A 26048-nucleotide genomic window follows, 5' to 3' on the forward strand; every position below is an offset into this window, starting at 1 on the left:
GCTAAAATTACCAAATTAACTCTACTGTGTAAGTCTGTGATTTAGGTTATTGACATTATAAAAGTAGTTCTTGAGCTATAAGTTTTAGGAATCAAATCAACATATAAAGCTATTTATCAATTAACTACAAGATTGTCTTGTTTTGGATTTGGAACTGCAGAAGGTTGAGGTCAATGTTTTTTGAATATCAGGTGACTTGAGCTCTGTTTATTCACTGAAATTTGACTGGTGTGTGTTACCTTCTAGCTGTGTGGTATTTTAAACTAATGTTTATGGGAAATGAATGAGTGTTGTATTGAAATGATACATTACTAACTGAGTTTGCTTCCACAGCTGAGAAATGCTGGAGGATTGGAACCACTTGTTGAACTGTTACATTCGGATAATGATGAAGTGAGGCGCAATGCTTGTTGGGCTGTTCTTGTCTGTGGGAAAGATGAGCCCACAACACATGAACTTTGTAAACTAGGGTATGTATGCAGATCAATACACAGCTTATAACTGAATATAAGTTATCAGGAAACAAAAAAAAATGATTTGCAACAACCCATCCAAATATCCTTGAGGTCATATATTGTGCTGATATTGAGTTTGCTGACCATGAAGTTCTAAACTCAAACTAAGATTTTAAGCCCTATCAGATATAAATATAAATATCTAGGAGTACTCTCACTAAAGGGAGATTATATTGTAACTACCCAATCTTCAAGGACTAGTTTACTTCCCTGTATATTCTCCACATGTTATACCCACTATTCGAGTGTTGGGTCCCCTCTCCCGACCAAGGAGAAGATACTTCCTGTTAACAAAAGTACTTTAAAACACATTTCATTTATTTACAGTGATACATGTTTAAATCCACACAACACTCTTATAACACATTTAAAACTCAGAGAATTTCTATATTAAACATTTCCCAATTACAAACCATTTCCACAGCACAAAGCATTTCTCAAACGTAAGATACAGGAGCAGAATTAGGCCATTTAGCCCATCGCAACTGCTCTCCCATTTCATCATGGCTGATACAATTTTCCTCTCAGCACTAGTCTCCTGCCTTCTTCCCGTACCCCTTCATGCCTTGACTAATCAAGAATGTATCAACCTCTGCCTTAAATATACATAAAGACTTGGCCTCCACAGTTGCCTGTGGCAAAGAGTTCCTCAGATTCATCACTCTCTGGCTAAAGAAATTCCTTCTCATCTCTGTTCTAAAAGGACAGCCCTCTATTCTGAGGCTGTGTCTTCTGGCCTTAGACTCTCCTACCACAGGAAACATCCTCTCCACATCCACTCGGTCAAAGCCTTGCGCCTTTCAATAGATTTGAAAGAGGTCACCGCTCATTCTTCTGAATTCCAGTGATTACAGGCCCAGAGCCATCAAATGCTCCTCATATGACAAGCCATTCAATCCTGGAATCATTTTCGTAAACCTACTTTGAACCCTCTCCAGCTTCAGCATATCCTTTCTAAAATAAGGGACCCAAAACTGCTCACAACACTTCAAGTGAGGCCTCACCAGTGCTTTATAAAGTCTCAACATTACATCCTTGCTTTTATATTCTAGTCCTCTTAAAATGAATGCTAACATTGCATTTGCCTTCCTCACCACAAACTCGACCTGCAAAATCACCTTTAGGAAATCCTGCTCAAGGACTCCCAAGTCCCTTTGCACCTCAGTTTTTTGTATTTTCTCTCTATTTAGATAATAATCAACACTTTTATTTCTTCTATCAAAGTGCATAACCATACACTTCCCAACACTGTATTCCATCTGCCATTTATTTGCTCATTCTCCTAATCTAAGTCCTTCTGTAACCTCTCCACTTCCTCAAAACTACCTACCTTCCACCTTTGTCTACAAACTTTGTAACAATGCTATCAATTCCATCAGCCAAATTATTGACATATAACATAAAAAGAATTGGTCCCAACACAGAGCGCTGTGGAACACCACTAGTCACTGGCAGCCAACCAGAAAAGGCTCCCTTTATTCCCATTCTTTGTCTCCTGCCAATCAGCCACTGCTTTATCCATGCTAGAATCTCTCCTGTAATACCATGGGCTCGTAGCTTGTTAAGCAGCCTCATGTGTGGCACCTTGTCAAAGGCCTTCTGAAAATCTAAGTACTCAACGTCAACCTTTATCTGTCCTGCTTGTTATTTCTCCAAAGAATTCCAACAGGTTTGTTGAGCAAGATTTTCCCTTGAGGAAACCATGCTGACTATGGCTTATTTTATCATGTGCCTCCAAGTATCCTGAGACTTCATCCTTAATAATCAACTCCAACATCTTCCCAATCACTGAGGTCAGACTAATTAGCCTATAGTTTTCTTTCTTCTGCCTCTCTCCCTTCTTGAAGAGTGGAGTAACATTTGCAATTTTCCAGTCTTCTGAAACCATTCCAGAATCTAGTGATTCTTGAAAGATCATTACAAATGCCTCCAAAATCTCTTCAGCCACCTCTTTTATACTCTATGTATCTGAAGAAACCTTTGGTATCCTCTTTAATACTATTGGCTAGCTTACTTTCATATTCCATCTTTACCTTTTTAATGACTTTTTTAGTTGCCTTCTGTTAGGTTTTAAAAGCTTCCCAATCCTCTAACTTCTCACTTATTTTGCTCTATTATATGTCCTCTCTTTGGCTTCTATATTGGCTTTGTCTTTTCTTAGCTGTGGTTGTGTCATCTTTCCTTTAGAACATAAAGGATTAAGGATTTCCAAAACACAGGTACAATTCTGAGATACTAAAAGATATACCAAAGAGGCAGACAAGCAAGTTGTCCATCGCAAAAATCGAAGATGGAGGGATGAATTCTATAGTAGTTCTTCCATATTTCCTGATAGTTCTTGTCCCATTCTTAATAAGCCTGAACTGCTCTCTACATTTATACCATTTCCAGCCACTTGGGTGACTTCACAAGTGTGTGACATTTCCTCAGATACCCTTTTAACTCAAACAGTTTAAAGGTATTTTCAGAGACATGGATCTTAGCTAGCTACCATTAATGCTGTAAAGCTAACTTCTGAGTACATAAACTTCTCAACTATAAACACATAAGTTATTGAAAGTAACACACACAAAATGCTGGAGGAACTCAACGGGTCAGGATTGGAAAGGAAGGGGAAAAGTCAGAATAAGAAGATGGGGGTAGTGGAAGAAGAAGTTCAAGGTGGCCGCTGTGGGTTTCCTCTGGGTACTCTAGTTTCCTCCCACAATCCAAAGAGGTACTGGTTGGCAGGTTAATTGGTCATTGTAAATTGTCCTGTGATTAGGCTGAGATTAAATCGCGGTATTGCTGGGCAGGTGGCTCGCAGGGCTGGAAGTCCTATTCCATGCTGTATCTCAATAAATAAATGAAACTGGAGAGGGGGGAATGTGAAGTAAAGAGCTGGGAAGTTGATTGGTGAAAGAGATAAAGGGCTGGAATCTGATTGGAGAGGACAGAAGAACATGGAAGAGGAAGGAGCACCAGAGGGAGGTGATGGGCAAGTAAGAAGATGTGAAAGCCAAATAGAAATGGGGGACGGTGAAAGAGAAGAGTGTGGCCTCATCCTGGCAGTAGAGGAGGCAGTTGGAAGTAGAATTGAAATGTGTGGCCACCTAGAAATCCCAACAAAGCAATCTCCCAGTCTATATTTGGTCTCACCGATATATAGTAGGTCACACCAGGAGCACCAGCTACAATAAATAACACCAACAAACCTGCAGGTGAAATTTCACCTCACCTGGAAGGACTGTTTGGCACCCTGAGTGGTAGTGAGGGAGGAGGTGCAGGGGCAGGTGCTGCACTTGCCAATGATACGTGTCAGGAGCGAGATCAGTAGGGAGGGTTAAGTGGATAAGGGAGTTGCTTACAGAGCAATCCCTGCGGAATGTGGGGTGGGGATGGAAAGAGGGAAAGATGTGCTTGGTGGTGGGATCTCGTTGGAGGTGACGGAAGTTAAGGACAATTGTGAGCTAGATGCGGAAACTTGTGGGGTGGTAGGTGAGGACAAGAGGAACCTTATCCCTGGTGTGGCAGCAGGAGGATTGGGTGAGGGCAGATGTCTGCAAAATGGGAGAGATGCAAGTGAGGGCAGCATTGATGGGGGAAGGAAAGCCCCTTTCCTTGATGAAGAAGGCTATTTCAGATGTTCTGGAATGAACAGCTTCATCCTGAGAGTAAATGTGGCGGAGACAGAGGAACTGAGAAAAGGCATTTTTCCATGTGACAAGGTGGGAAGAGGTGTAGTTCAGAAAGTCGTGAGAGTCTGTGGGTTTATAAAAGATATCAGTAGATAGACTGTCTCCACAGATGGAGACAGAGGGATTGAGAAAGGGGAGAGAGGTTTCAGAAATGGACCAATTATATTTGAGGACAGGGTGGAAGTTAGAGGCAAAGTTGATGAAATTGATGAACTCAGTATGGATACAGGAAGCTGCACCAATGCAGGTGTCACTATAGCGTAGGAAGAGTTGGGGAGCGGTGCTGTTGTCGGCTTGGAACTTTCTCTGTTCCACGTAGCCAATGTAAAGGCGGGCATAGCTAGAAGCCATGTGAGTGCCGAAGGCTACACCTTTGGTTTGAGGGAAGTGGGAGGAGCTGAAGGAGGAATTGTTGAGGGTTAGGATCAGTTCTGCCAGATGGAAGAGAGTGATAGTGGAGGGGAACTGGTTGGGTCTTTAAGGCCCTCCTGATGGGGGATAGAAGTGCATAGGGATTGGACTTCCATAGTGAAAATGAGACAAAAGGGGCCAAGAGCCAGTCATTGAAAAGATCGAGAGCATGTGAAGTGTCACAGATGTAGGTAGGAAGAGACTGAACCAAGGAGAATAAAACAGAGTCAAGGTATACAGATACGAATTTGGTGTTCAGGAGCAGGCAGAAGCAATGGATCGACGTAGACAGTCAGGAGGTCAGTCTACCAGACTACTGTTGCACCCCCTTTATTTGCAGGCTTAATGGTGAGGTTGTGGTTTGTGTAGAGAGAGTGGAGAACAATGCTTTCAGAGGGAGTGAGGTTAGAATTGGAGAGAAGAGTGTAAAGTTGAGATGGTTGATGTCTCATTGGCAGTGATGAAAAGATCCAGAGCATATGTGAAATGATAATATCCATCTGTCCTGCAGGCTACCTTGAACTAAGCAACTTGAGAGTCAGCTTGTCTGTTTGAAACAACCCATTGTCTTATACTCTACTTTTGAGCAATAATAAAGTAGGTGCAGTGATTCTTTGAGGACAGCTTCTTCATGATATTTGCAAAGCTGTTCTATAGAGTGCTTTTTTAACTTCAAGCTGCCTTTCATTTACATTTTAAGAACTAAAGACTGACTTCCATTTACAACCAGAATTTAAAGAAAGCAATATAGTTGAAAGTTTACTTACAACTGTTTGTGATCTTTCAAATGATAGCTGCTATTTAGAAAACAATCTTAACAAACATGAGATAGAAGTGATTATCTATGATACTATGAGAGGAAGTAAATTATAATGTACAACATAGATTACAAATACCTTTTGGGTGTCTTTTATTGATCTCAGTGCAAGCTTTCTTTCCCAGGAAAATGTATTTAAGTAGTTCTTCAACCCTTCCAGTAATTAAATTTATTTAAACCGTTAGATATTTAAATGAATCTCTGTATGAGTGGACTGAATGTTTGTTTTTATTTTGCAAAGCCCGTACACTGTTATTCTGTACCAAGGGCTATAAAACAGCATCAGTTTCATTTATTTTAATGGCACTACATGCAGGTGGTAATGCTCATAATTATTTTTGACAGAGCAGTCTCTACTAATGCAGCATGAGTTGTACTGTAATATCAAATTAAATTTATTACAGCATTCGCTAAGAGATGCTCATCAGTCCATCATAATCAACTCAAATAATTGTAAAGTATATTGCTTGAGATAAAATGTGTACTGATTGAAAACTGATTCCATAATTTTTCAAAAATATTTTTACTCATTTGTTTTCTTGCCCTTTTTGGTAGCCATAAGGTATATCACAAGAACAAAATCTGGGATGCACTATCAGCTCTCAGGCCTCTGGCTATGCTACAACATAGAACCAGACCAGAACTCTATGATTCTTTAATTTTCCATACTTCTAAAGAGGAAGGAAACAAAGTCTTTCCCCCTTGAAGATGCTTGGTAGCATAGTAGTTAGTGTAATAATGTAACACTATTACAGCACCAGTGATCACTCAACATCGCTGATTTGATTTGACACAATCAATGCATTTCACTGTATGATTCGATGTACATGGGACAAATAAAGCTTAACTCTAATCTCTTTAACCCTTTAGCATTTCTTAGAAACCTTGCCCTCTCCCATGACACCTGCACCCTAACAACAAGTGGGGTAATCATATGCCTTAAGAACATTGGGATTGTTCACATTTTTTGGCCTTTGTCCTGTGTTCCAGTCAGGATTGCATTTGTCCCAATATTTACAGATAACATTAAAAGCTTAGGTTTTTGCAGAAATTTCTAAATTGAAGAAACTGGATGACACAGCTGCATTGTCTCATCTGCTCTGCCATATACAATTGCTTTTGGTACATTTGTTTGATTTTTGAAATGTGAACACTATTGCTTATTGAACACTCTTAGACATATATGCACACTCATTTCCTGCATAAAATCTTTGTAAATTACATCATGTCTGTTGTGCCTCTATTAGGGATACTTGGAAAAACTTGATTAAAATAGGCCGAAGTCAACATGGTTTCCCTGAAGGGAAAACTTGCCTGATAAATCTGTTGGAATTCTTTGAGGAAATAACAGGTAGAATAGATGAAGGAGAGTTAGTGGATATTGTGTACTTAGATTACAAAGATAGGTGGAGGAGCAGGTCGTATTGAGGAAGCAGGGAGTCTACAGAATGATTTCGATAGATTAGGAGAACGAGAAAAAATGTGGCAAATGGAATATAGCGTAGGGAAGAGCATGGTTATTCACTTTGGTAGAAGGAATAAAGGGATAGTCTATTTTCAAAACGGGGGAGAAAATTCAAATGTCAGAGATGCCACAGATGACTTTGGAGACCAAGTCATTGGCTATATTTAAAAGCAGAGATTGACAGGTTCTTGATTAGTAAGGGCATCAAAGATTATGGGGGGAAGTGAGGAGAGTGGATTTGAGAGGGATAATAAACCATTCATGGTTGAATGGTGGAACAGACTCAATGGGCCAAATGGCCTAATTCTGCTTCTATGCTTATGGTCTTATGTGAGCAACTCACTGTTTCCTCCCCACAGCATCTTCTCCAATGTCTCTCATATTTTTGCTCACCATATATTTATCTAGTTCCTTCCTGAAGGTCACAATGAAACCTGTCTTTAATACCTTAAGTTCTTATCCCCCAAAGTAACCTTGAAATAGAATCATAGCACTGCACAGAAGTAAAGCTTTTTGGCTCCTCTTGTCCATGCTGACTGTTGTGCCTATCCAGAATAATCCCACTTGCGTACATAAGTTCTGTATCCTCCAAGTCTTATCCATGTAAGTATGTACCTGTCCAGTTGCTTTTAAATGTTGCAATTGTTTCAGCCTCAACCACCTCCTATGGCAGATAACCGACACCCTCTCCATGAAAAGCTTAGCCCTCAGATTTCATTTAAATTTCTCCCCTCTTACTTTAAACCCTGGCTTTCTAGTTCTGTACTCACCACTTTGGGAAGAAAAAAACTCTATCTACAGTGGATTCTGGTTAATAAGAACATATCAGGACCAAAACATTAGTCCAATTAAGTGGCTACCCCAATTGGCCAGTTTTATGGAAATAGTTTTTTTAAAAAAGTATAAAAAGGTCAAAATACCACTGAACTGAGTAACAAATTACGTATTTAAAAGAAACACAGAACAAATCAGAACACTACCTACATTGTATTAGTTCTTAATACTTATCAATGGAGGAATTCATCTGCGTCACGTTCTTTTGACTGTACGTTAACAAAATCATTGCTGATACATAGTGCAGATAATGGACTGCCTTCAAACAATGCTGTCGATGATTGCATCTTCCAAATCTTCATTTTAATTGTAACATTCAAGATGTTTGTCAATACCTTCAAATTTTCCATAGCCTCTGACTTGTTGAAGTAGTGAAATTGTTTTACTTTCATTCCTGGCCATTTCTGGCATCTCCCAAGTTTGAATGCTTGAAACTGCAGTGAGCAAAACAGTTCTGAATTCCTTACTGCTTATTTCTCACCAACTATATCTTTGAATACAAACACATGCAACTGACACTACTTAAAAACTGTCCACTCTAAGCACAGTGTAGTGTCTTAAAGGCTACACAAGTTTATGTGACTGACGCTAGTTGGAAACTGTTCAGCAACAGTCTCCTATCCCAAACGGCATAGAGTCCAAAATAAACAAGGAGAATTCCAGCTGTTTTCTTGTTTATATTTTGTTCTTTAAGAGTTGTCCCAAATAAGTGGCTGCCCTGATTAACCAATGGTCCAATTAACTGGAATCCACTGTATTCTATTTATGATCCTCATCAATTTATAAACCTCTATGAGGCCACCTCTCAATACCTTTTGTTCCAATGAGAATAAGCCCATCCTTTCCAAACTTTCATTATAACTGCAGCCCTCCATTCCAGATAATATCCTAATCACATTGTCCAACTTTCCAGCTGATCCATGTCTTGCTATATCCTTAAACAATTTTCTTTGCTATCTGCAACTTTACTAATTCTTGTGTCATTAACCAACTTATTAATCAGACCACATACAGTACTGTACAAAAGTCTTTTATATATATATATATAGTGCCTAAGAACTTTGCACAGGGCTGTAGTAAGTTTATGTATTGCACTACTGCTGCCGCTGCAGAAAAGCATATTTCATGACACATGTGAGTGATGATAAACCTGATTCTGATATGGGTCTCTATTGTGGACTGACCATGGGAAGGGAGCAGAGAGAGGTGAATGAATCATGGTTGGGAAAAGTCTCAAAAACTCAGTCGGATTTGTGAGGTATGATCCCCTGGCACAAAACCATGAAGACCACTCCTAATAAGTTCTTACTTTCAAAAGTGAATATAAATCCTGCCCATCAAAGTCTTCTCCAACAACTTCCCACCCCTGATATAAGGCTCACCAGCCTGCATTTTGCAGGCTTTTCTGTAATTCCCTTTATGAACAAGAGGACAACATTAGCTATACTTATGATCTGGTACCTCATCTATGGCTAATGAAGATGCAGAAATCTTTACCAGAGCTCCAGCTTTTGCAACAATATCATATTTAATGTGGCACTATGTTTCATGTCTTTTGAGCATCCAAATATATTATCTACTGTTTCCCCTCTATCCTGTATGGTTGATACTGCCTCAAAGAACTCTGATTTTCTTGGAAATGACTTTCTCTTTGTTGAGCTCGTGTTGGATCTATTAAATCAGATTACTTCCATCCCTATTTATTTTAGTATACATGAAAGTAAAAAGTGTGCACCTATAGCCCCTAAATTCATTGTTTTGCCTAATATCCAATAAATAGCAATGGTATTTAATTCCTAACTATGTATGTTAGTACTAATAATAGAGTAGAGAGGTAGTTCACGTAAAGGGAACTAGTCTTCTTACTCTAACTTCTCATCTTTTTTTCTCCAGTTCTGATGAATGAACTCGCCCCAAATGTTGACTGTTTACTCTTTTCCATAGATACTGCCTGCCCTGTTGAGCTCCTCAAGATTTGCCAAGATTTTTCTGCCAGGATTTAAATAGTATGTGGGTAATAAGAGGCAAGGTGGGACATCTTAGGAAGAAAGAAGGTGATGTATGGCTAAAGCAGTGAGAAATTTGAGAATAGTTAATGAATATTTTGTTTTGGTACCTATTAAGAAAATGGCAGTAAGATCATACAGTATATATTAGGAATAATGGTTCAGGTAAATACTGTTAGAGAGGGAATATTAGAAAGACTAGCTGCTGTATGTGAAATATGGTTCAGGAGGCATTGATCTTGGGTTGCTAAGGGAAGTTGGTAGAGCTGGACATCACCTTCCAATATTACCCATAGAAGGCGAAGGTGCCAAAGATGTGGAAACTTTCAAGTATCATTTACTTGTTCTGAAAATGGTGTAAGGACATTCTATCACTACAGGTCAGTCACTTTGGTTGTAGGTAAAATTTTAGAACCAATATTCAGGAAGAGAAATTAACAGGCACTTGGAACTACTCGAATTAATCAAAGGGACCCAGAATGAATTTGTAATAGACAGCTTGTTTGGTGAAGTCATCAGAGGATGATGATGAAATTTAAAATGAAATAACTCGGATTGTCTATTCACTTGGTTTGAACTTCCCAGGTTCATTAAGCTCAATTCTTATTATCAATCCTATAAACCTTTCATTTATATTTTAAATTAGGAACTGCAGGTATAGTTAGTTATGAAAAGCTTTAATAATCAATATGCTGTCTTTTTTTCTGAGTACCTATAAAAAATTGTTGTTTCATTTTATTCCACAGTGCATTGGAAATTCTACAAGAAATAAACATGTCTTCAAGTCGTCGGAACCATTTTAGTGAAATAGCTGTGAGCAGACTACTTGACCACAATGCCTCTCTCAAATATACACTGACTGGATATTTGTCATCCAATGATATCATCGCTGATGGTTTCTATGATCCTGGTCGGGTAAAAAAAATCTATTCATTTAGTATATCTATCTCACTTTGATTAATAAATAATTATGTCAATGTATAAGGGGTGAGCAAGTGCTCTGTTTTCTGCTATGACCTGAGGTAGTTGATAGGTGGATCCTGTAGAAAATAACTTATTGACTTTTATAGATGTATGTCAGAATCTGTGTTCTGTGGAGTTGAATTGTAAACAAACCTTTTATATCTTCTCCATGTTAAATAGTTATAAACATTTAATATTGAAATAGTTCATATGGATCTCACGATTTAAGTTAAGTGACTAGTAATTAAACCTAAAACTTTTCACTTTTTCTTTCATTAATTTGCTATCTTGGAGACATCCTTAAGTTCAGACGGGGCGATGTCTCCCCTAACTAATATAAAAAGAACAAACTATGCTTGGTATGCAAATCTTTTTCTTACCAAGACTTAGCTAACTGAAAGATTTTTTTTAGGTAAAACTGGGCAAGAAAGTCTTGACTCTTGAAGAATTCAGTAATCAAGACTTGAACCAGCATCGGCCAATACTTCTAATTAATGCAAAAAGAACAAATGAGTAAGTTACATGCATTTCACTTCAGTACTTTACATAGGCTAAATTGTTGTTTAATATTTAAAATATCAAGCTTCTGGTCAAGATGGTGTAGAGCTGCGATGTCCATCAAGGTCATTGTTCTGATTTAGTTGCTTTTTTGTAGGGATGGTTTTGAGGGTAGTGTAGGGAGTTAAGGAATACGATAAGGTTTAGAGTCAGGAATGATGAAGAATTAGAGCTCAAGGGCAGTAAATGAAGATTCAGGGGCAGGAACTGTGATCGTAGTTCAATTCAGAGTGCTCCGTGGTTGAAAGCCAATGAACTCCATGGACAGACATTGGATTGGCAGGCATGTGGGCGAAGGCTAGTGAACCTTGTGGTCAGTGACTGAGGTCAGCTGCCTCAAGGATGAGGGCTGGTGGGCCTTCAGTTTAGTGAGTAACTCCAGGTCGATGAGTCCTGAGATCAAAGGTCTGTGTGGACAGGAGGACAAGGCCCAAAGGTCAAAGTCCCGTGATTGACGAGTCCAGGGATCGATACCTAGAGGTTAATGAAACCTGGAAGTTGGAGGTCTGTGAGTCTAAGCCAGGAACTGGAGGTTGGAAGCTCATTGTCTTGAGAGTCCAGGGCGAAGGACTGGTGGTCAGGGGTGCAGAGTCTACCGGTCCTGGGGTTGGAGCCTTAGCTGTATAAGTCAGTTGTTGGGTGTGTGGGAGGGTGGGAATGGAGCTTTTTTGTTGGGAAGTTTCAGCTATAACTTTGATTTTTGAAGTCACCACAGAATAATCGAACTGCTATAACAGAAAAATTTGATCATATTGCCATTCAGTACAATAAGATGGACTCTTGACTTCTCTTTCTCCTCATTGTGACTAGCACCTTATCATCTACCTGCATGACACTTTCTCTGTAACTGTAACACTTTATTCTGCACCAGGACCAAACTCCTGCAGTAACATTCTGAGGCTGGGGTGATTCATATCCAACAATCACAACCATCCTTTTCCTGTGTGAGGTAGATTCCAGTCACTGAAATATTTTCCCATGACTTCAGTTTTACCGGAATGCATTAATGGCATATTTTGTTAAGTGCAGCCTTGATGACGACACAGTTACTCCTACATCCTGAAGTAGATGAGGTGCTGCTTAGTGAAGCTGCAATACGAAATTACTTGTAATCTAAATGAAGAAGCATGTAATAGACAGAGTTAAATTACATCACAAGCAAAATATCGAATCATAGCTCTGACTGGAAACATCAATGACAGGGTCTGAATGTCTGTAGCCAAGTGTCAATGACAGCTTCCATCATTTTACTGATGATTGAGCGGTGACTGAGTAGTAATTAACCATGTTGGATTTGTCCTGTTTGGTGTAAACAGATTTTCCACATTGTCTATTGCATGCTTCTTTTGTTCTTTAGCATGCGAGTAGTTCTGAATTGCAGCTCATCGTTCTTGGGTATGCTTGGTGCTGTTTTCAGCTAGCCTTTGTCCATTGTTTATCTGAATTATTGGCTGGTATCAGAGAGTATTTAAGTTATTTGGTTTATCCTAATATACTTTTGTAAGTTGGGGTTTAACCATTGCAATATTCCTGTACTAATCCACAGCTCCTGAATCAGTAAATATTTGGACATTTACAGTCAAGGGTCTCTGCATTTTCACTCCATCTACTCCTAGCAGCTGAAGATGCATTCCTTCTAAGCCAGTTGATTAATGTAAGGACAGCTAACCATTCAAGTTCTCTATCAATTTTAATCCAGTCCTGCTGAAGGGTCGTGGCCCAAAACATCGGTTATACTTTTTTCTGTAGATGACGCCTGGCCTGCTGAGTTCCTCCAGGATTTTTTGTGTGTTGCTTAGACTTAACTACCATCTCATACAACTTCAACGTAACATCCCATCTTCTGTACTCAGTATGGTGATTTATGAAGGCGAATGTACCAAAAGCTTTCTTTCTGACCCTATCTACCTGTGACACCACTTTCAATGAATTATGTACCTTTATTTCGAGATCCCTTTCTTCTACTGCACTCCTCAGTGTCTTACCATTCACTGTGTAAGACCTATCCTGGTTGATCCTACTGAAGTGCAAAACCTCAGTCTTTTCTGCATTAAATTCCATCTGCCACTTTTCAACCCGTTTTTCCAGCTGATGCAGATCCCTCTAGATAGATAGATAGATATACTTTATTGATCCCGTGGGAAACTGGGTTTCGTTACAGCTGCACCAACCAAGAATAGAGCATAAATATAGCAATACAAAAACCACAAACAATCAAACAACAAAATGCAAACTATGCCAAATGGAAAATAAGTCCAGGACCAGTCTATTGGCTCAGGGTGTCTGATCCTCCATGGGAGGAGCTGCACGTTCGATGGCCACAGGCAGGAGCCACCTCCCGTGACGCCCAGTGTTGTATCTCGGTGGAATATGGCCGAAGTCCAACAGTAAAAAGTTCAATATCCGGTCTACAAAAACACGGTCCTCGATCGTAATATGTCCCGGATTGCACCATCTGTTGTTAACCAGAACAGTAAGCCCCCAACTCCTTTACGCTTACTGCTCTCAGTGCACTTCCGGTCAGCCCGAATAGTCTGGAAGCCGTCCATGGAAAAGTTTTGATTGGGTATGTCCTCGTGCAGCCCCGTTCCAGTGAAACACATAACACTGCACTCCATGTGTTATGCACTGTACAAGCCATGATAGCCTTCCTCACTGTCTACTACACCCCCAATCTTGGTGTCATCTGTAAATTTGCTGATCTGGTTAACCACCTTATCATCCAGATCATTGATATAGATGATAAACAACAAAGGACCCAGCACTGATCCCTGCGGCACACCACTAGTCACAGGCCTCCAGTGAGGCAACCTTCTACTCCCATTCGCTGGCTTCTCCCACAAAGCCAATGTCAAATCCAGTTTACTACCTCATCCTGAGTGCTGAGCAACTGAACTTTCCTGACCAGCCTCCCATGCGGGACTTTGTCAAATGCCTCACTAAAGTCTATGTCTTGTTACGTACCCCGTAACTGGGTTGCCAAACCAGCAGAAATGGATCACTCAGTTGGAGTCTGGATTACTAGAACTAAGAAAGTTTTATTAAAGAAACAAGCAACACAGTACTCTAATCAAAAGGATAATAAATGCAACAGATCAGCAATGATAAACACACATGTACACAGAATTAAGATAACAGGATCAATCAAGCTCTATCGTTGTCTAGGGGTAAATGACCAGTTTCAAGGTGATGCAAAGTTCAGTTCAATTTAGTTCAGTTCAGTTCGCAGACAGTGGGGGGAAGGAGAGAGAGAGCAAAACGAATGAATATTCAAAACGGCTTCCACACAGACCTTCGCAGTCAGCTTTCGGGCGAGCCCTTTGTGATGTCATCTGAGGTCACCGACCGTGACCCCCTCCGTTTCCAGATACTATCGTTTCTCTGCGGTGAACCCGGCACCCAGGCAAGGGTGGACACACACCAGGTTCCCGCCGATCGTGCCTATCCACCCTGTGCGTCTATTGCCTGGTCCCGCAACCGACCTTCCAAAACTTCCCACCGACTTGTGAGAGACACACCGCTTCCAGGGTCTCGTTACCTCAGGTGTCGTGTGTGTCTTGCCTCAGCGAACCTGTCCCTTTTTATCCCCCTGCTGGGGTATCGCCTGTCCATCACTTCAAACAGTTCAGGGTTCAAAGGGGGAGCCGATCTTGACAGCTCTCCTTCCGTTACTCTCTCCTGTCCCTTCATTAACATCTCCAAATGCTGCTCCATAGTTTTCCTTATCTCTCTCTCTCCTGAAGACCAGGCGGCAGACCAACTGCTGATCCCACTGGTGCCAGCACAGGACAGCTAACATCTTAATCTATGTGTATTCTCGTCACAGTCTATAAAGTCTATGTTCATCTTCTTTCCTGGTAATTTCCTTGAAAAACTCAATAAGATTGGTTAGAGCAACATACATCAAAGTTGCTGGTGAACGCAGCAGGCCAAGCAGCATCTATAGGAAGAGGTGCAGTCGACGTTTCAGGCCGAGACCCTTCGTCAGGACTGAAGGAAGAGTGAGTAAGGGATTTGAAAGTTGAAGGGGAAGGGGGAGATCCAAAATGATAGGAGAAGACAGGAGGGGGAGGGATAGAGCCGAGAGCTGGACAGGTGATAGGCAAAAGGGGATACGAGAGGATCATGGGACAGGAGGTCTGGGAAGAAAGACAAGGGGGGGGTGACCCAGAGGATGGGCAAGAGGTATATTCAGAGGGACAGATGGAGAAAAAGGAGAGTGAGAGAAAGAATGTGTGCATAAAAATGAGTAACAGATGGGGTACGGGGGGGAGGTGGGGCCTAGCGGAAGTTAGAGACGTCGATGTTCATGCCATCAGGTTGGAGGCTACCCAGACGGAATATAAGGCGTTGTTCCTCCAACCTGAGTGTGGCTTCATCTTTACAGTAGAGGAGGCCGTGGATAGACATGTCAGAATGGGAATGGGACATGGAATTAAAATGTGTGGCCACTGGGAGATCCTGCTTTCTCTGGCGGACAGAGCGTAGATGTTCAGCAAAGCGGTCTCCCAGTCTGCGTCGGGTCTCACCAATATATAAAAGGCCACATCGGGAGCACCGGACGCAGTATATCACCCCAGTCGACTCACAGGTGAAGTGATGCCTCACCTGGAAGGACTGTTTGGGGCCCTGAATGGTGGTAAGGGAGGAAGTGTAAGGGCATGTGTAGCACTTGTTCCGCTTACACGGATAAGTGCCAGGAGGGAGATCAGTGGGGAGGGATGGGGGGGACGAATGGACAAGGGAGTTGTGTAGGGAGCGATCCCTGCGGAATGCAGAGGGGGGGGAGGGAAAGATGTGCTTAGTGGTGGGATCCCGTCGGAGGTGGCGGAAGTTACGGAGAATAATATGTTGGACCCGGAGGCTGGTGGGGTGGTAGGTGAGGACCAGGGGAACCCTATTCCTAGTGGGGTGGTGGGAGGATGGAGTGAGAGCAGATGTACGTGAAATGGGGGAGATGCGTTTAAGAGCAGAGTTGATAGTGGAGGAAGGGAAGCCCCTTTCTTTAAAAAAGGAAGACATCTCCCTTGTCCTAGAATGAAAAGCCTCATCCTGAGAGCAGATGTGGCGGAGACGGAGGAATTGCGAGAAGGGGATGGCGTTTTTGCAAGAGACAGGGTGAGAAGAGGAATAGTCCAGATAGCTGTGAGAGTCAGTAGGCTTATAGTAGACATCAGTGGATAAGTTGTCTCCAGAGTCAGAGACAGAAAGATCTAGAAAGGGGAGGGAGGTGTCGGAAATGGACCAGGTAAACTTGAGGGCAGGGTGAAAGTTGGAGGCAAAGTTAATAAAGTCAACGAGTTCTGCATGCGTGCAGGAAGCAGCGCCAATGCAGTCATCGATGTAGCGACGGAAAAGTGGGGGACAGATACCAGAATAGGCACGGAACATAGATTGTTCCACAAACCCAACAAAAAGGCAGGCATAGCTAGGACCCATACGGGTGCCCATAGCTACACCTTTAGTTTGGAGGAAATGGGAGGAGCCAAAGGAGAAATTATTAAGAGTAAGGACTAATTCTGCTAGACGGAGTAGAGTGGTGGTAGAGGGGAACTGATTAGGTCTGGAATCCAAAAAGAAGCGTAGAGCTTTGAGATCTTCCTGATGTGGGATGGAAGTATATAAGGACTGGACATCCATGGTGAAAATAAGGCGGTGGGGGCCAGGGAACTTAAAATCATCGAAAAGTTTAAGAGCGTGAGAAGTGTCACGAACATAGGTCGGAAGGGATTGAACAAGGGGTGATAAAACTGTGTCGAGGTATGTGTCGAGGTAAGATTGGTTAGACATGTCTTGATAGTTAATGTTAAATATTAGAAATGAAATTCATTCTGATTGCTGGAAAACTTGTGAAATTTTCACAAAAGATGTGAAATCTTCTTCTGAAATGGATTTTCTCAAAATGCTCAGTATTTTTGAAAACAAATATAATAATTGCTGCTCATTCAGTACGTATATAAACATTACTGAATTTGTATCTTATCTTGTAGACCCCAGGTGGAAGCAACATCAACTGATGACAAATTTCTCGATGTTCCAGTAGCAAGCAGTGGTCGCAATATTTCTAGTAGAATGAGTAGCAGAGATAAATCATCCAGGTCTGTCTTCCCTCATTTTACTTTTTTTTCCTGCAGATTTTAAAGTAAGTTACCTTTAAGTGAATGAATGTGAAACTGTAATTTTCTCAGCTTTATTGGAAGCTAATCTAAAATTCTAGGACCTAGCATCAAAAAATCATAGCTGCCAAACTGGATTCACTGATCAATTGTCCTCTTGAAATAAATGCTAATATGGCATTTGCCTTCCTCACCACAGACTCACCCTGCAAATTTACCTTTAGAGAATCATGCACAAGGACTCTAAGGCTACGTCCACACTACGCTGGATAATTTTGAAAACAAAGCTTTTTCTCTTTGTTTTGACCCTCTGTCCACACTAAAATGGTGTTTTCATCCCCCGAAAACGGAGATTTTCAGAAACGGTTTCCAGATTGAATAAATCTGAAAACGCCCAATATCCGTTTGTGTGTACGGGGTAAACGGAGAGATTTAAAAACGCTGTCATGCCAACACCACAACAACAATGCTTTCTCTGCTTCTGCTTGGTACTGCGCAAGCACTGCCGTACGGCTGTTATAATGCGTCAGTGTGAACGGCGTGAGAGTTAAATTGTAAAGTGAGCTTTTTTGACTATTTTAAAAATGTTTTATACATTTAACAAAGTGCTTTATTAATGCAACAGAGTTAGTCAGTATTTCAATGTTCGTCGTCAGCCGGGTCATACTGTCTGTGAACTCCCTGTCGGTTGCCTCCATATGCTCCAGTATTTGTTTTTTTTTTAGTTTTAGGTCCTCCTGCGCAAGAGCCAAGAGCAATTCCTTTAAAGTTTTTCTACTCTGTAACTAGACAAACGTGAACCAAGTATACCGTTTCCTCTTCGCTTGTTTTCTGTGTGTCCTGCGCATGCCCAGTAGGAGGAGATTCGCCCAAATATCTGCCTAATGTGGACGGAGATATTTTGAAAAATGCTTAGTGTGGACGCCTGTCGTTTTTACTCGAAACCGGCGTTTTCAAAATTATCCGGCGTAGTGTAGATGTAGCCTAAATCCCTTTGCGCCTCAGAGTTTTGTATTTTCTCCCCATTTCGAAAATAGTCAACCCTTTCATTTCTTCTACCAAAGTGCATGATCATACAGTTCCTAACACTGTATTCCATCTGCCACTTCTTTGCCCACTCACCTAATCTGTCTGTCCTTCTGTAGCCTCTCTATTTCCTTGTACTACCTACCCCTCCACCTACCTTCATATTGTCTGCAAACTTTACAACAAAGCGATCAATTCCATCATCCAAATCATTGACATATAACGTAAAAAGAATTCGTCCCAACACAGACCCATTTGGAACACCACTAGTCACTGGCAGCCAACCAGAAAAGGCTCCCTTTATTCCCACTCTTTGCCTCCTGCCAATCAGCCACTGCTTTATCCATGTTAGAATCTTTTCTGTAATACCATGGGCTCATAGCTTGTTAAGCAGCCTCATGTGTGGCACCTTGTCAAAAGCTTGCTTGTTATTTCTTCAAAGAATTCCAAGAGATTTGTCAGACAAGAAACTATGCTAACTACGGTCTATTTCCTTAGAGTTCTGTGGAGGGAAGGGCACTAGAGTGTTTCCTGGTCATAGCATCTATCTTCCACTCTGAGCCTTCATATCCAGCACATCATTCTCCAACTTACACCATCTATAATAGCATCCTACCACGAAGCAGATCTTCCCCTCCACCCTCCTCCCTCTGGTTTTTGCTGTTCTGACACTGGGGACAAAATCTCATTCATCTAATTAACCAGAATTTTTTCTCTTAGTCATTTGTCCAGTGCTGCACAGTAATCAGTGGTCATATCACTCTCCTCAAGATTTTCAAAGCAAGTTGTCAAAGAGTCATACAGCATGGAATATGCCCTTTGCCCACTGACTCTCAGGTGGCTATTACGAGAATCCTACAGCAAGCCTATTTAGTCTCGGCCTGAAACGTTGACTGCACCTCTTCCTACAGATGCTGCTTGGCCTGCTGCGTTCACCAGCAACTTTGATGTGTGTAGCAAGCCTATTTTATTCTTTCCACATTTCTACCAATTCCCCCAGATTCAATCTCTCACTGACACACTAAAATCTTTGGGATCTGGGAGGAAACTGCAGCACTTGAGGAAATTCATGTGATCACAAAGAAATATGCAAATTTCACAGTCAGCACGAGAGGTCAGGATTGAATCCACCTCATTGGAGCTGAGAAACAGTAGTTTCACCAGATGTGCCAATTTACCACCTGTTTGCAAACATTTCTAAGTATCCGGATTCAACCCCGTCAATTTCAGTACCAACTCAGTACCTCAATCTGGCAGATTACTGACTAGTTAGGCTCTACCTTTTGCATGCAACTAATTATAGTACTAATCTTAAATCTTCTCTGTAACACTATCAGTGCCAAGTTATTTGTCAATATCAATCTGCGATGACTAGTAGGAAGGGATAATCAAAAAATGATCTGCCAGCTTATTAGAAACGAACTAAAATATGCTCCTTTTAGATTAAATTGAAGAGATACTGTTGTGTAACCAAAATTTAACAATTGACTAAAGTATGTTCCATTACTCATTGTCTTATCTAGCTCTATCTGTAGCAGTTCCGTAAAGCTTTGCAAAATGAGATCTCAACATAACGCAGTGGTATTTTCAGGTTTTGATTGATAGTCAGTGGAAATATTGAGAGTAATTAAGTGTTTTTCTATCTACTTTAAAATAATTAGCTGCATATAATCATTCAGATATGGCAGAAGGAACGTATTTGGCTCTTCAGCATTATTTGCCCTGTATATAATGATTTTTTTCTGTTACTGGGAATATTGTTGCAAAGCATCAGTAGAAAGACTAAAATATTGGTCAGAGGTAAATTTTAAAACTTCTTAAAGGAAAGTGGTAGAGCTTTTATAAAAGAATTGCAGAGTTTGAGACCAATTAAACTAAAAACACATCTGCGAATTATGGGTCTTCGGAAGTAGGGGTCAGGGTGGTTTAGAAAAGGCCAGCATTGGAGTGTAACATGCTCAAGAGGATATAGGGATGGGTATGTTTGCAGAGATAGCATGGGAAGCCATGAACGCATTTGAACAAGTGTTGAATTTTTAAATATATCTGCTGGTGGATTGAATTGCACTGAAGGCTGGAAAGCAGAGGGGTGTTGGATGAACACTTGAGAATTAAGATACAAGCAGCAGAGTTTTGATGGTATCAAACTTTCGGATGGTGTAAGATGAGAAATTGGACTAGAGTCTACTGAACAAGTGTTTCAACAGGAATGGACAAGTGTTTCAACAGGAGTTGAGTGACCTCCATAACAGCAAAGACAGTGATGATATGGAAGTCAAAATAGGCAGATACTATGGTGCAAAATGTTTAAAGTCAGGAAACATCATGTACAATACTGCTTTTATTTGTTAATTTTTTTATCATTATAGTATTACATGTCCATTGTGAATTCCACATTCTACATTTATAATGGACATTCCCCATGTAAGCATAATACCGTAATTATATTTTTCCAACAATAAATAATCTGAAATGTTTTATTTATTTAATTATTGAGCTACAGCATGAAATAGGCCTTTCCAGCCCTTCGAGCTGCACTGTCCAGTAGTCCCTCAATTTAGCCCAAGCCTAATCACGGGGCAATTTACAATGATGAAATAACCCACAAACCGATATGTCTTTGGACTGTGGGAGGAAAGGGGAATACCTGGAGGAAACCCATGTGGTCACAGGGAGAACACCTTACAGACTGCAGCAGGAACTGAATCCGGGTCTCTGGTACTGTAAAGTGCTGTGCTAACCACTATGTTACTGTGCCCAGTTTCATGTTTCTCAGCTTTAGGCCTATTCAGCAGTCAGCTTTACTTCTATACAAACTGTACAAAGTTATACATTATAAAGGTAGTATATATTATATAAAACAGATATAGGCTTTTAAAATAGGCATTGAATTATATCATCATACAATTTGTTGAAATCAACTGGAGGATTTTCAGTCATAGTAATTTCAGAAAATGATAGACTTTCGAGAAAAACAAACAGATAAAGTGGAACAGCAGTGATTCATCTTGGTGTCATTTTCCAACAAAACATACCAAAGAGGTTTGGTTTGTCTTAATTAAGTATGTTTGACGAGAATGTCATTTATTTTATCCATTTTGTTAATCAGATAAAATAATTTCCTAATTCAATGTTCCTGATAGGTTTACAATGAATGAATCATTGTTCACAATATGAGATTAAGAGTGATTGAGTTTTAGAATAATACAGCAACAAAACAGGACCATTGGCCCATTTGGTTCAAAGGTTTCAAAGGTACATTTAATGTCAAAGAAATGTATACAATATTCATCCTGAAATACATTTTCTTCACAACCATCCACAAAAACAGAGGAATGCCCCCAAAGAATGAATGACAGTTAAATGTTGGAACACCAAAGGCCCCCCTGCTCCCCTCTCTCCCGCACGTGAGCAGCAGCAAGCAATGATCCCCCCTCCCCCCACCGGCAAAAAAAAAGCATTAGCACCCACCACTGAGCACTGAAGCGTGAGCACAGCAACAGCAAAGGCACAGACTTGCAGTACTCCAAAGACAACCTGTTCACCGGTATTCGACATACCACAGGCTCTCTGTCTCCCTAATAAGGGAGAAAGAGGTGTCTCTGTTTCACAGCGCGAGGGGAGACATAACAAACAACTTGCTGGTTTACGATGTTAACATTCCGTTGCATCATTTTTTCCAAGCTCTGTGCCTAAAGATCTCAGGTCTCTGGGCACATAGCCCCAGATCTTCCATCTCTCACAACACACTGATCTCCTGCCCGGACACGGACATTTGATCTGCCTGTCTCCAGAGCCACTAGTCTTGGCCCTCCGAAGGTAAGCTGAGCTCTCAGGCCGAGCCCTTGGTGTGCCGAATAAAGGCCAGTTGTGAAGCCAATTGAGTGGGTCCTATTCCTGCAAAGAACCGAAGTCAGCGTGTAACTCCAGGTCAGCGTCTTCAAAAGAACCCTGCAAGGGGAAAATAGAGATATTAAAGCTGCTTCCGAAGATGCAAGCAAAGGGCTCGCCATTAGGCACCGTTAACCCTCCTAAGCTGCTGCTCCTCATATTCACCAAGGTGCTCATCTAAGTTGGTCCATTAGCTGCAAACCAAGATGCCATTCTAAGCTGGTACCATTTCCAGATCTAGTGCGATGTGAATATAATTTCTGGGTCAAACTATAAAAAATATCTTCTCTGTGATGGTGCTTAACGTTAATTTTTAAAATAATACTATTAGTCTACTCCCAGATCTTCCTCTTTTCTGAAGATTGGTGATGTGAGATGTAAAGGGTTGTTGCTAAAGATAATGGGGTTGGTGGGCCAGTTGAAGCATAGAGATTGTGGATGTAAGGTTATGTAGTTCATGTTCAAGTTCAAGTTTAATTGTCATTCAACCATATACATGAATACTGAATACATCCAAACAAAACAATGTTACTCCAGGGCCAAACACAATACCAACAGTCATACAAAGCACAAGGCACATGTAGCACATAAGATATCAGTAAAATACAGTCACACTAAGTATATATATAGTCCAAGACCCTGAGGCTGTGTATGTTGCAGCAATTTGCCATTGAACACAATAGGGCTTGTCTTCTGCTGAGCAAACACTGGAGGTCAGCACCAACTCCACTTGGGCGCCATGCCACAGTGCCTCTGGTGGAGCACTCAGACTCCGATGCCTCTCTCCTGGTTACCTGTAACCAGGCAACACCAGGGTCTGAGGCCTAGTCTTTGCTATGACTGAAGCCATACAGCCCTCCTGCCAATAAATCAGTGAATCGAACTTGCGGCATTCCACATTAACAATGTCCAGCAGGATGTTGCAATCACAATAGAAGTGACTAAGATTATCACCCATTGTTAGACTGCACACTGACCCCTGTGATGCCTCTCTGACGCAGGCAGCTGCACAAACCAGATCAAGTCCAGCTCCTTCAGTTTCTCGAGCAACTCACTGATCGCATAGCCCTGCAGTACTTTAAGTTAATAATGACCAGAAGGTACTTACAATCATAAAAATTACGGCAATAAAACCTTCGCTTGACCCTGTGGAAGCCACTGTAATCGAATGCACCACTATCTTTCTGGAAACTACCGTACCTTCGTCAGCCATGAAACAGGAAGTGTGCTTGTTTTAGTATCAGTACACTGCAATTTACACTATGAGATGTTGCTTGAAAGATTTTGTGAGTTGTATTGCTGATGTTTTAAAGTTCGATTTTTATTAAAACAGATGTGAGCAAATCTTTCCAGAGGAAAATATTTCAAAACAGCAAACAAATCCTTCCTGCTGATACAAAATTTGAAAATGCTGGAAATAGTAAGCACATTAGGCATTAACCAGAAACACTGACTCTTTTGTTCTCAGCAGTTTACCTGACCTTCTGATTATCTCCAGTATTTTACTTTATCCTTCCAGATGTACATTTTTTTTGTTTTATACATGCTGATAATAATTGGCTGGGGGGGGGAGAAAATGACAGGTTATGTTGAGAGTTGCATATTCTTTTTCAAATAGCAGTAAGACTTCTGTGCCTACCTGAACAAGAAGATACCTTCCATTCAAGATATTGTACAACACTAGCATTCCTCTGATAATGAAGCAGCCCATTGCTTATGTAGGTAACATCCAGGCTTGAGGTGGTTGTCACAAGTAACGTTTGCCCCTAAAATGACGAGTTATTAGTCATCAATAGACAATAGACAATAGGTGCAGGAGTAGGCCATTCAGCCCTTCAAGTCAGCACGGCCATTCACTGTGATCATGGCTGATCATCCACAATCAGTATCCAGTTCCTGCCTTATCCCCATAACCTTTGATTCCGCTATCTTTAAGAGTTCTATCCATCTCTTCCTTGAAAGCATCCGGACACTTGGCCTCCACAGCCTTCTGTGGCAGAGCATTCCATATATCCACCACTTTCTGGGTGAAAAAGTTTTTCCTCAACTCTGTTCTAAATGGCCTACCCCTTATTCTTAAACTGTGGCCTCTGGTCCTGGACTCACCCATCAGTGGGAACATGCTTCCTGCCTCCAGTGTGTCCAATCCCTTAATAATCTCATATGTTTCAATAAGATCCCCTGTCAGCCTTCTAAATTCCAGAGTATACAAGCCCAGTCGCTCTAATCTTTCGACATATGACAGTCCCGCCATCCCAGGAATTAACCTTGTGAACCTACGCTGCACTCCCTCAATAGCAAGAATATCCTTCCTCAAATTTGGAGACCAAAACTGCACACAGTACTCCAGGTGTGGTCTCACCAGGGCCCTGTACAGCTGCAGAAGGACCTCTTTGCTCTTATACTCAATTCCCCTTGTTATGAAGGCCAGCATGCCATTAGCTTTCTTCACTGCCTGCTGTACTTGCATGCTTGCTTTCAGTGATTGATGTACAAGAACACCTAGATCTCGTTGTGCTTCCCCTTTTCCTAACTTGACTCCATTTAGATAATAATCTGCCTTCCCGTTCTTACCACCAATGTGGATAACCTCATATTTATCCACATTAAACTGCATCTGCCATGCAACCGCCCACTCACCCAGCCTGTCCAAGTCACCCTGCATTCTCATAACATCCTCCTCACATTTCACACTGCCACCCAGCTTTGTGTTATCGGTAAATTTGCTAATGTTACTTTTAATTCCCTCATCTAAATCATTAATATATATTGTAAACAGCTGCGGTCCCAGCACTGAACCTTGCAGTACCCCACTAGTCACCGCCTGCCATTCCGAAAGGGATCCGTAAAGCGCTACTCTTTGTTTTCTGTCAGCCAGCCAATTTTCAATCCATGTCAGTACTCTGCCCCCAATACCATGTGCCCTAATTTTGCCCACTAATCTCCTATGTGGGACTTTATCAAAGGCTTTCTGAAAGTCCAGGTACACTACATCCACTGGCTCTCCCTTGTCCATTTTCATAGTTACATCCTCAAAAAATTCCAGAAGATTAGTCAAGCACGATTTCCCCTTCATAAATCCATGCTGACTCAGACCAATCCTGTTACTGCTATCCAGATGTGTTGTGATTTCATCTTTTATAATTGACTCCAGCATCTTTCCCACTACCGACGTCAGGCTAACCGGTCTATAATTCCCTGTTTTCTCTCTTCCTCCCTTCTTGAAGAGAGGGACAACATTAGCCACTCTCCAATCCACAGGAACTGATCCTGAATCTATAGAACATTGGAAAATGATTACCAATGCGTCCACGATTTCTAAAGTCACCTCCTTAAGTACCCTGGGATGCAGACCATCAGGTCCTGGGGACTTATCAGCCTTCAGACCCAACAGCCTATCCAACACCATTTCCTGCCTAATATAAATTTCCTTCAGTTCATCCATTACCCTAGGTTCTTTGGTCACTATTACATCTGGGAGATTGTTTGTGTCTTCCCCAGTGAAGACTGATCCAAAGTACCTGTTCAACTCGTCTGCCATTTCCTTGTTCCCCATAATAAATTCACCCACTTCTGTCTTCAAGGGCCCAATTTTGGTCTTAACTATTTTTTTCCTTTTCACACACCTAAATAAGCTTTTACTATCCTCCTTTATATTCTCGGCTAGTTTACCTTCGTACCGCATTTTTTCTCCACGTATTGCCTTTTTAGTTACCTTCTGTTGCTCTTTAAAAGTTTCCCAATCCTCCGGCTCCCCTCACGTCTTTGC

General features: G+C 41.2%; 1 protein-coding gene across 1 annotated transcript in view; it reads left to right on the plus strand.

Annotated features, from left to right (window-relative positions):
- Positions 1 to 26048, plus strand: part of armc3 (armadillo repeat containing 3) — a 107819-nt gene that overhangs the window by 72777 nt on the left and 8994 nt on the right. Inside the window, exons 12-15 of the mRNA XM_063044234.1 lie at positions 334 to 470; positions 10472 to 10640; positions 11101 to 11201; positions 17237 to 17344. Of these exons, the coding sequence (XP_062900304.1) occupies positions 334 to 470; positions 10472 to 10640; positions 11101 to 11201; positions 17237 to 17344 (515 nt within the window). The remainder of the gene's footprint in view (positions 1 to 333; positions 471 to 10471; positions 10641 to 11100; positions 11202 to 17236; positions 17345 to 26048) is intronic.

This window comes from Mobula hypostoma, chromosome 3, assembly GCF_963921235.1.
Source record: "Mobula hypostoma chromosome 3, sMobHyp1.1, whole genome shotgun sequence".
Lineage (NCBI taxonomy): Eukaryota > Metazoa > Chordata > Chondrichthyes > Myliobatiformes > Myliobatidae > Mobula > Mobula hypostoma.